The sequence below is a fragment of the Pyrgilauda ruficollis genome, unplaced genomic scaffold (genome assembly GCF_017590135.1).
Source record: "Pyrgilauda ruficollis isolate IOZ18807 unplaced genomic scaffold, ASM1759013v1 scaffold3, whole genome shotgun sequence".
Lineage (NCBI taxonomy): Eukaryota > Metazoa > Chordata > Aves > Passeriformes > Passeridae > Pyrgilauda > Pyrgilauda ruficollis.
The window spans coordinates 17,341,132-17,352,856 of NW_024524377.1; the positions used below are offsets into that span (position 1 = coordinate 17,341,132).

At 37.6% G+C, this 11,725-nt stretch overlaps 1 protein-coding gene across 3 annotated transcripts; it reads left to right on the forward strand.

The window, feature by feature from the left end:
* The first annotated feature begins 429 nt into the window (after positions 1-429).
* On the forward strand, positions 430-11,114 carry BBS5 (Bardet-Biedl syndrome 5). Of its 3 annotated transcripts, XM_041473310.1 has the most exons (12): positions 430-544; positions 1,697-1,779; positions 2,568-2,633; positions 3,477-3,526; positions 4,054-4,181; positions 5,044-5,179; positions 6,168-6,263; positions 6,773-6,835; positions 7,555-7,689; positions 7,801-7,884; positions 9,565-9,588; positions 9,703-11,114. In XM_041473310.1, exons 1-12 carry the CDS (start codon positions 483-485, stop codon positions 9,802-9,804), a joined length of 1,029 nt encoding a protein of 342 aa, XP_041329244.1. In that variant the 5' UTR covers positions 430-482; the 3' UTR covers positions 9,805-11,114. The 3 variants fall into 3 exon arrangements, with proteins under 3 accessions (XP_041329244.1, XP_041329246.1, XP_041329245.1); XM_041473312.1 differs by lacking the exon at positions 7,555-7,689; XM_041473311.1 differs by lacking the exons at positions 430-544; positions 1,697-1,779 and adding an exon at positions 2,254-2,367.
* The last annotated feature ends 611 nt before the right edge of the window (positions 11,115-11,725 follow it).

The window sequence follows — 11,725 nt, forward strand, 5'->3', positions numbered from 1 at the left end:
CCCAGCGACAAGCTTTAAGGGAAGAACTACTAAAGGACAAGGTTGTTTCTTATGAGTCTTATCTGGAGTGTTATTTTTTAAATTTGAAAGTGGTAGGGCACTGCAATCAAAATCTGGATACAGTTTTCAAGTAATTCCAAATTAAAAATGACACATCTCATCTATTTTAAAATAAACCCAAAACCACCAAACAAACACTCAGACCCGCAAATCCCGAGGGCTCCAGGCTGCATTACCAAGAACGCCAGGGTCCCTCAGGTTTTGTCACCTGTCAGATTGCTTGTCACCCTCACGTTTCGTGTTTCAGCCCCTCAGGGGAGCCGGGGGAGGAGCCAGGGCGGGAGAGAGTGCGCGCGCGCTCGTCACGTGCGGCGCCGCAGCCAATCCCGACCGCCGCGGGAGCGCGAGACACCACCCACCCCCCACCCCTCCCCACGCCGTTGCCAGGGCGGCGCGCGGACTCGTCGGGGCGGGTGGCGGCCATGAGCGGGGTGCTGGACGTGCTGTGGGAGGACAGGGATGTCCGCTTCGACATCTCCCCGCAGTGAGTGTCTGTGGCCACGTCCCGACCCGGCCCTGCCCTCACAGCGGCGCTCTGGGGCCCGCCCGGCGCCGGCAGGCGGGCGCTTGAGCGCTGTCTCCGCACGCTGAGGCCGACCACTGGTGTGGGCGCGGTGCACGGCGGGAGAGCCCCAGCGTGGGCCGGGAGCGCCCCGGTGTGGCGGCGGCGGGGGAAGAGCGACTTCGCCTGGCGGAGCGGGGCGGGACGGGACAGGCCGGGCAGAGCTTGCGGGGTGGGGTCCACGCACCGGTTCCAATCTATAAAAAGAGAGTAAAACAAAACAAAAGATTGGACACTGGAGGATTGAGGGAAGGGTGCGTACTTTTGCCAGCTGAGCTTTTCTAGCCCTGAGAAGTACAACCAAACTGAAGGCGTGTGTCTGCCGGGACGGGGGCACTCGGGGTTACCGGGACTTGGCATCCTCCGCAGGGAGCGGGGCGGCGGCCCTGCAGTGTTTCACGAAATTCACGTTTTAATAATACGTTTTGTTTCTGTCATGCCATACATTGGCTGCTTTTGACATTACGACTAAAATATAGCAAAAATTCTCGCTGCATTGGTTGTTGTGTAATTGAGTGGTTAGATCAGTTAAATAAAGCAAAATAATAATATTAACAAATAAATAGAAGACTTCACCAAAAAAAAAAAAAACAAACGAAAAACGAAACCACACCCTTTGTGGAGAATTTAGCAGAGCATTTCACATATCCTTATACATCTGATATTTCCTTTGCTGGCATGTCTCCATTCCTGAGCCTAGCTCCACTCCTTGTGACCTGAATTTACATCAAGAGGCAATAAACTCTGTCCTCTAAAAATTATGTGAATGCAAGTAGTGTTTTTTTTGCATTTTCCACACACTTTGTCCTTATTTTGGGGTATAGTTTTCATGGTCACACTTTCTACATAATTATTTATTTACTGTTATAATTTAGTAATACATATATTAGTATTTTTTCATCAATGAGCTGTAGTGACAATTTCAGGTATGTGAAGTTGATTTGTATTTATGTGTGCACCTGTGTTTTTTTCATTGCATGATTTACTGAGCAGAAAACAGAGGAAAGCAAAGCAGGGAAATAAAAATGGCCTTATTTTTGGAAGATAAATCATATTATTTTCCCTTTTTTTTAGACAAATGAAAATGAGACCTGGAGAGGTACTTATAGACTGCTTAGAGTCTGTTGAAGATACCAAAGGAAACAATGGAGACAGAGGTAACTGCATACTCAGGGAAATTGTAAACTTTCTGCACTTTAACCTGTGTAGGTTTATGAAAGCCCTGTCAGGTTCCCATTGAACTCTGTATCAGTGCTCTGTTGCACAGAAGAGATCCTGCCTATTTCTCAGATCTGCCTTGGAATGTTTTCTTAAAGTTGTAGGAACGTGGTTCTTATCTCAGAATTTGCTTGGAATTGGAAGCCTGGTAGGAATAATCCATTTATAAACAGTGTGGTGCTGTTGTGCTGTAATCCTCTTTAATGCTTAGCTTGTCCCACCCTGTTTTTAACTGAACCAGTAAGGAATACGTAGCGGGCAGGGGCTGAAGCTGCCAACATGCTGAGATGACCCTTCAGGGACGTTGGACGTGCTGCTCTCCAGGGTCCAGAATGGAATAAATTAGCATATGGCAAAGGGGTGAGGTTTTTCATGAATACTGCTGTGATAGTTAACTCACTGCCTTCCCTTCTCCTCCCCAGAGCAGTTCTGCACTAATTGTGTCTACATTTTTTTCTATAAGCATCTGGACTGGAATCAATAACTGTTCTTGGTTTGATTTTGAGGAATGCTGGTATTTATTAGAGGTTCTTTAATTTGTTCCTTGTTGAATTTTCTCTGCTAGCATTTTAAGCATTTAAGTGTTTAGTGGTTTAGTGATTTTTCTGGTGGGGTGTCCTGTGCTTTTCTTCTTTTTCCTCTCAAGGGGAATGAATATCCTGTTGTTTCAGAATGTTTCATTTAATGGAATTTATTTAGATTAAAAATAGCTACACTCTATCTCCAGGCAGACTGCTTGTGACAAATTTGCGGATCATTTGGCGCTCACTGTCATTGCCCAGAGTCAACCTCTGTAAGTATTGCCTTTTGTTTCCTTTGTGGTGGCTTGCTATTCCTTCACAAAGTATTGATTTCAGTACAGAATACTGAAGTATAGCTGTGTTGCTCTGGACAGTCTGAAATAAACTTGTTACTAATGAATCTCTTTATAATATAGGAATGCGATGATAATTCATAGCAAAATTGTAATAATCAATATTCTATGTTAATTTCTCAGAAAATTAATTAAATTCATTCGTTTCTTCGGACATATTTTTCATTTGGTCGATATATAATACCATAATGCCATCTGATTGATGTGTTTTTTTAGAAAAAGTTTGAGCTTCATCATACATTGCTTTACTTGTAGCTCTTGTTGCCACCTGTTTATTCACAGTCTGCATTTCTCTATTTATTCCCCACAAGTACCTGCCTTTCCCATTTTAGTATTGTAAACTCTGAATAAGTTAATTTTAACTGTATGAGTTAAAACTGTATGAGCAGTGAGAGGTTTGCTCATATTTCATTTAAAGAGCTGAAACAGAGGCAGGATGCAGTTACTTTGTACGTAAATTATTTCCAGTGCTCAGTGTGGAATTCCCTTCTGTGGAAATACTTACTGGATTGGTTGGTACACTGAGCAGCCAGAGTTGGTCCTGATTTGAGAACAGCACTTGACCAAAGAACCTTCCAAGATCCTTTCTAGCTTAAATTAGTCTTCAGGGTTGTGATGAGGACCCAGGGTATTAACCACAAAGTGTAATTCTCACACATAGCATCCAAAGCTGCATTAAAAAATTCAGTAATATACTTTGTAATTTTGACTGTTATTTTTCTTGTTCTCAAAACAATGTTTTTTTCTCCCTTGACTTTTAAGCTGTCGGTTACAACTGTGTTATAAATATAACTACAAGAACTGCCAACTCAGTAAGTTCCAAAAAATACTTTTAAAAATAATAAAAGAAGCTGTAATTAGTTGCTTATATTTACTGCACTGTATCAACAGTAATCTGAAAGTTTACTTGCAAGAACAGTAAAGAATAGTAATTGAAGTTTTGTTTTAAAAGCTGATAGGTCTCAAATGCATAGCCTGACTGGAATTGCATGCAGCTGTGAAGCTGTTTGTTTGGCCTGCCACAAAGGACTGGCAGGAAGGTGATGTAGATTTCCTGGGCAATCATATGATAACAAAACCAAAAATACAGTTTCAGTCATGATATTGCAAATGTAGAGCAGGCAGGCTGCATTAGTTTTACTGTTGATGGAGCTGCTAGTTGGTCAAAAAGAAAAATAAATTCAGTGGAAGACAGTAATAGATTAGTGGAAGAATCAGGATTACACCTCCATAAACACTGTTTAAAACCATATCTTAGACAATATCTGGAGATTATTTATGATTTGTACAATCAAGCTACTATTTTGAGAAAATGTAAAATTTCATTTTTTCCTTACAGAAATTACGAGGGCAGACAGAAGCTCTGTATATATTGACTAAATGTAACAATACTCGGTTTGAGTTCATATTTACCAATGTTGTTCCTGGAAGTCCCAGACTCTTCACTTCAGTTATTGCTGTGCACAGGTAGTGTACTTAAAATAGTGTTTGATCAAGGACTCAAATATGGGGGATTACAACTGCTGATAGACACAGTATGTGACTGTCCATATTCAACATTCAGAAAACTTTCCCAAAAGTGAACAATCTCTGAAAGGAAGGGGAAGAATGATCACAAATTTTAGTAGATAGCTACACATAATAAAAATTAATGTTTATTTATACTAGTTATTGATCACAATTTATACACCTCGTGTATAAACTATCTGAACAAATAAGAGTATAAAGGAGCTAATTTTAGTGTGCGTTTTCTAGCTACAATTTCTGTCTGCAGTAATTTCCTGTAATTTCAGACCATGTAAAGGAAATGAAGAGTTAAATCCTGGTCAGAACTCTTCATCGATTACAAAACACTGTATGCTTCCCACCTAAAGACAAGTCATCTGAATGAACGTGTGCATAATGCAGTACCATGGGTGTCTATTTAAGAGCTATGGAATACTGTCATATATACTGGATGTTTGTGATTAAACTGGCAATGAAAAATAAAGGATTGTTGATGTCTGTGCTATGTATCTCATGGGACCCAAAGAACTTAAGCTTTGCAATAGAGGCTGGGTGATGACTGTCTTAAGGAAAAGGAAAAAATAGTATAGACATGAACACTACGGGAGATCAAAAAGTTGTTAAAAGCCTGTCTTAAGTTTGAAGATAATTTCATTGAGGAAAGCTGGAATATACTTAATTATGTTGAAAAAGTTTTAATAGTACTCTCACTTTTGTGCAGTGTGGTGATAAGAAAAGCTGAAAATAAACATGAAACAAAAGGCAAAGATAGTAGAAAAACAGAACTGTGTATGAACTAATACGTATTTTATATTTTTTGTAGAGCTTATGAGACTTCCAAAATGTATCGTGATCTGAAACTGAGAAGTGCATTGATTCAAAACAAGCAACTGAGATTGTTACCACAAGAACAAATATATGATAAAGTCAATGGAGTTTGGAATTTATCAAGTGACCAGGTAAAGAATCAGAATACATTGACTACAGAAAAGTTAAAATGTTTCAGCTTTCATCTAGCAATTGTACTATAGTTTTGTAACCTCCAAGGAATTACCTTTAATGCTGTTCTGTTCGTCAGCTGATGTGTGCAGAGAAACTGATCCTATATATTTGCTACTCACTACAACAAAATCTCCTTTTGGTAACCTGAAGTCTAATGACCTGGCTAATATGCCAGGAAGTAGATATACAATTTTTGTTAAAAATATATATTTAGGAGCCTAAAGCTCTGTATGATACTGAAAGTAAATCATGTTTCTGAAGTGCTCTGCTGAATATTTGTATGTTTACATGCAGCTTTGACTAAACAGTAGTAAGATTATATTGTCTTTTGATTAATGAAAATTGAAAATACTGGCAGGGATTCTGTGTCTTAAAAAAAAAAAAATAAAAACTTTAAGATAAAAATAGAAAACATTTATTATTTTACAGGGCACTAGTTGCAAGCATTTCCCGGAGCAGTGAAACAAAACAGGAGCTGATATTTCTGTCTGTGCAATTTTAGTCCAGAATAGAAATATGATCCACTCTGACAAGCTAAAAAGTTCTTTCCTCTAAATTCCCTTGGCACACACACATCTCCTCAATTACCTAAGTTTAACCCACATGCCTTTATACTTACGCTTTATGCCAATTCCAGATCTGTACAGTTAATAACGCTCTCAGATGCTTCATGTATTCCCATGAGGTTGGCTGGGCTGTGACTTGATCCAGCTTTGCTGCACTAGTAGGCACTCACAGCTATTTTCATTACTCAGGTTCTGGAAGTCTGCTTCCTTGCAATCAATAGAAACATTTCAACTGGGTTTGGTAGGGAAGAATCAGGCTTTTAGTGAAAGTAATATGAAGCTGTATCTCGCTTATAAATAAATGGATAGCAGTAGTCATCATGTTTGGGAAAAAAAGGTCTGTACTTAAAGCAATTCTAACATAACTTCTCTTTAACAGGGAAATCTGGGAACATTTTTTATTACTAATGTGAGAATAGTTTGGCATGCAAATATGAATGACAGCTTTAATGTCAGCATACCGTATCTACAAATCGTAAGTATCTCACATAACCATTTTCAAAATGAAACAGCATATGCTCACATCCTTGGTTAAAACTCCCAGCTTATCAAAATTTTATTTCATCTCCCTCATTCAGAGAGGAATTTAGTCTTGCTAGCATCAACCACAGGGTATATTTTCTTTTCTGTGCAGATTAGTTGGGGAATTTCCTGTGCAGGTACAGGTGTTGAAAATGGCGTGTATTTCAAACTTTTTAATACTTACTCTGATGTTTCATGGCACCTACATACACTGGGATTAATGATCTGTGAACCTGATGTTCAGAAATTTACTGTTACCGTTGTTATCACTGCTAATAAAACACTTCTTTCTGAGATTTCAGGGGTTCAGATTTGTAATGGCAAATGGGAGGGAATGCTGGTAACCAAGCTTCCAGAGTCAGTAATTGTAATTATTACACTGTAAAAGAACAAACTGAAACAATGAGATTTTTATCCAGTAATTAGAAAATTTTTAACAGTGTTATACCTCTTTATCGTTAGCGTTCAATAAAAATGAGAGACTCAAAGTTTGGCTTGGCACTTGTGATAGAGAGTTCTCAGCAGGTAAGAAGCTTTAAAAGCCTTTTTCTATCAATTACATTTTTATTATACATATATACAATATTTCTCTAGATGCAGTATTTTTATATACAATATTTCTCTAAATCTGAAATATCATGAGTCCACTTTTAAGTTGTATAGAGCATTTCTTCTGTGTGGCATTTTGAAAACTTTAAGTTCTCTTGGCACTGCTTTTAAGTGTATGTTATGGTCAATGTGGCTATTGGGAGTTACAGTTCCTCTAAGCAAAGCAACAATAGGTCAGCATGATTAGCTTGTAACTGTCAAATATACTGTCTTCTGACAGATTATCTTTGGGATATAATTAATTCTGTACTTAATTAAGACCATTCTTTTAAATCTTTTTTATTATTTCTGTGTATCTGAAAGCTTCTTTAATAACATCCTCAAGACCTAACAGACTCAACATTTGCTGAGTGGTTAGGAATAAATCATTAATATCACTTCTGAATTTGTCCCACCCTTATTTGCTTGTGTTTTTCTGTATAAGGAATTTGTTCCCCTTTTATATAATGGGCTAATGGTTAAAAGCTTACCTACCTCATAGAGAAGCATTGTCATTGTTTTTATTTCACCCATGATTCAAGTTTTCTCAGCAAGCTGAAAATTGCTATCATTAAACTGGAAATCACTATGAAGGAGAAAAATGTTTAAAAAATAAGACTAATAAATAGATGTTGTCTTTTTTTTCTGTTATATAGAGTGGAGGATATGTACTTGGTTTTAAAATAGACCCTGTAGAGAAACTACAGGAGGCAGTGAAAGAGATTAATTCACTTCACAAAGTTTATTCAGCTAATCCTATATTTGGTGTGGATTATGAAATGGAAGAAAAGGTACTCCATTTATTTATTTTAAATTAGATACAATACTGTGTTAACAATAATAAAAATATATTAAACATATTAGATATGTAAATTTACTTACTACAGTGTTACAATTTGCAGCCTCAACCCCTTGAAGACCTAACAGTGGAGCAGGTTCCAGATGATGTGGAAATAGAAGCTGATGAACATACAGATGCTTTTGTGGTAAGCGACTCCACAAAAAACCCAGAAAAACAGAATCATTCTTGTTTGGTTATTCAGATTTAAGCAATGTACAGCTGTAATCCTCTGTTAAAGATAAGCTGCAACTGCACTTTATATTTAAAACACATTTACATGCCTTTTATTAAACATCCTGATTATTACAGGAGTTTATTCTGTATATGAATTTTTAATTTAAGAACAAATTATTATTCAAAATAAATACTAGTAGATGTTTAAACAAATAGTTATATGTAATTTCTCAACACATTAAAATTGGGAGTGACTTGAAAATCAGCAGTACAATATAATCAGATAGATTATATTGCAACAATAATTCACCTTCTCTTAAAATAGACGAATAGATGGTGATATCTATATGCTCAATACTCACCTAAGATTCAAACTTGGAATACTTTTAGAAAGGCAGCAATAATTTTACATTATTATGTCTCCCAGTATTTTGGAAAATTTACTTTGAAATGCATTAGGTTGCTTGATTGACCCTCTTTCAACAAAGTTCCAAACTTAGTGTGCAACCAGTTACACTTGGTTCCTTGACTGACTGCAAGGGTAGATGGCACATGTTTTCAAGTGGTAGCCTTGATGCATTGACCAATCTCTGAAATTTGATAAATTAACAGGCCTAGCATGAATGTTATTTCCACTCCTTTTAATTTTGCAGCCTCTTACTAACACAGATAAGCTCTTGTTTTTTCCTTTCCCTCTTTCCTGGCTTTTTGGCATATTTCTTTTCCTTTTTGCACATTTTTATTCAGTCTTCAGCATATTTGAAGACATACCTTCTCTTTAAAAGGAGAGCTGTTTGCTCTATTAGTGCCTTTGTCACCTGAACTAAATAACTCTGCTGTTCTCAAACAAAAACTGGAAGCTGAAGATAGTTAGAAGGTTGTTGCTGTAGAGACACAGGTTGCCTAGGACCCAAGGAGCAGCTACACACCAATATTCCACAATCCTTGATGCCGCAGGAAAGCACTTTCTTTGCTGCCCCTCACCAGTCCACAGGGGCAGCTGAAGCAAGACTGGGGTCTTTTTGGTCAATAAGATCTAGAACCTGCTGATCCAGAGATTTCTAGAGTGTGGATATTTTCGGAGATCTGATATCCCTAAGAGTTTGAGCCTCAATTTCCACCCACACAGCATAGGAAAGATGGTATCTCTTTCCCACATCTCTGTTTATGGAGTTGTTCTATTGCTCTGTGTTCTTTTCTTAGATGGAGTATGATGTCAACTGAATTTTGATATTATACATTTTAAGCTAGTTTTTGATGTTGAATAGTAAAAGCTGCTGCACATGAGGCAAAAAGATACCAGGATGCTGTCAGTTTGTCTTCATATTAATATTCCCTGTAAAGTGTTTGTCAGTGTAACAAATGTAATACAAAAATGTTGGCATTTAAAAAGTCTTTCTTTATTGTGATGGAAATTTCAAAGGTTGGTATTCAGTGAAAAATACCATAATCCAGTGGTATCTAATCTATAATCCAAAACAGAAAATCCTGTTAGAACCCTTTTGTAAATTATTTTAACATAGAAGTAAAACCCATATAGACTGGATTCTTGTGGAAGACCTACTCAATACAGTTTTGACCCCAAGGAATTATTAGCATATGTGGTTTTTAGACTTCTGTTTTCATGGTTCTTTTTTGTTTTCCTTTGCAGGCTTACTTTGCTGATGAAAACAAGGTAAGGAGATACTTTTTCATACTATCAAATTCCTGTTGATAAAATGGGATAATGAAATTAAAAGGTGCCTTCTGCTTTATTTTATTTTCTCTCATGTGCCACGTATTCAAAAAGCAACATGATCGGGAGCCCGTTTTTTCAGAAGAACTGGGACTTGCAATAGAGAAGCTAAAGGATGGATTCACACTCCAGGGACTCTGGGAAGTAATGACCTGATTTAGATTGGCACATGTTTGTTTCCTAAGCAGGGAAAAACTCTCGGTTCTTGCTGCATTTAGATCTATAGAAGATAATTTGGACATATCAGAGTAGCAGAGAAAGAACATGCCAAAGCTAAAGAGCAGGCAAATATTATATAATAAGCCCTCAGGCTATGTCATAAAAGCAAGGTTACTCAAAAACCTTGTATGCTTAAGAGCTGTGCATTTCCTTGTTGCCTGTCTGAGCGGTGGGACGAGAGCCGCTCTGCGGCAGGCGGGGCCGCGCAGCTGCTGCGGGAAGCGCTGCCCCCTGCAGGCCCCGCGCGGCCACGGCTGCACGGAGCGGCGCGTTCCCTCTGCCTGTCAGCCTGGGAGCACCTGGGGGTGCCGTTTGACACACTTGTAACCTCCGCTCTTTTCAGGATTGTCCTCTTTCTTCCTCCCCTGACAACACAAATTGGGCCATGGTGCTTCAGACGCCATTTCATGGCAGGTAGCCACCATTTTTTTATAACTTCATGGCTTCTTTGTTTATGTATTGCCCTTTGGCTGCCAGGACCAGGCACTGCTTGCCATTTTACACAGCACTATGTCAGAAAAAGAAGCCTCCTCCTTTTCTGCACATAGAGACCACTGCCTGAGACAGGGCAGTGTGGGGTATGCAGTTTGATGCTAAATTTCAAGTATTCATGTAATTATACAGAGTGATGTACTTTCCCATAATGATTATGTTTGAATTACATTTCCATAACTTGTTTAATGATTTGCAACACAGAAATACCATCATACAGAGAGCATTTTGTATGTAGGCATATTGGCTGTGTTATTGATAGCTTTCAGCAAAAGCAGTTCTGTTCCAAATAATAGCTTTCATTTATCATAATTTTGCTAAATGTTCAGCATGTATTATTCCAAGTATTTAATTGTAGTCCAGATATCCTCTTACAGTTGTTGTTTGTTTGTTTTTGCTAGAGCACTTTTTAAAGCAATGATTTAGAAAACAGGGCACATGCAAATAGCTTCAGTGTGTGAGTCATTAGACCTTTTATGATGTTATGTGTTATAGAGAAATGAGTCATTTATTGTTTAAAGGAAGACACAGCTGTTACGTTTTCTAGTGAGATAAAACCTCTGTGCTGTTTTCTATAAATGGAAAAAGTCAAATGAGCTGTCCTCTCAGCTGTTGTTTCAGCAGCTGACTGTTAAAGTAACTGTGGTGTGAATGTAATACTGGTGTTTGTAGAAAATCTTTCAAAGTATATACTTTAATGAAATACAACCTATATTGAAAAGCAGTCATTACTTCAATAAACTTTGATAATATTATATATTGTTGTAAATCTTCCATTTGAGTAGTTGTATTTTGTATTTTGATCCTGTTTCCATTACATTCAAAGAACATTTTACCATATGGGTGGGGACTTCAATTTGAATTATTTTGGAAAGCAAAACTTTACCTGAAATAACACATATTTTATGTCTAAACAGTAGTGTTTGGTTTAAAACCAAATGGCTATTAAGAAGCAGCTCAAAATTTCGAGGCCTTAATACCTGAAGAAATTGTATATGTGATATGGTTATGTATAAAAAAAATCTTAGAACAAGGGCAATTGATACAAAGTTATGGAGTTTTTTAGTATCTTTATGACTGCAGCAATGAGCTGTATTAAGCAACTCTGAAAAAGTGAACAGTAGTTAAAACTGACAACTCGATTAATAATATTTCTATTTCAGAATATTTAGTAACATGTATCTGTGCAATCTTGCTCATAGCTGTCTCACTGAGGGTCAGGTTCTGCTGTCCTTACTCATGTCAAATAATTTATTACATTGCACATAATCTTACTGATTCAATGTGGAGAATGATGGCAAAACCTGACCATAGTGACTAAGAGCAACAGTTGCTTCTTTCAGTCTTTGACAGCTGCAAGAGCAAC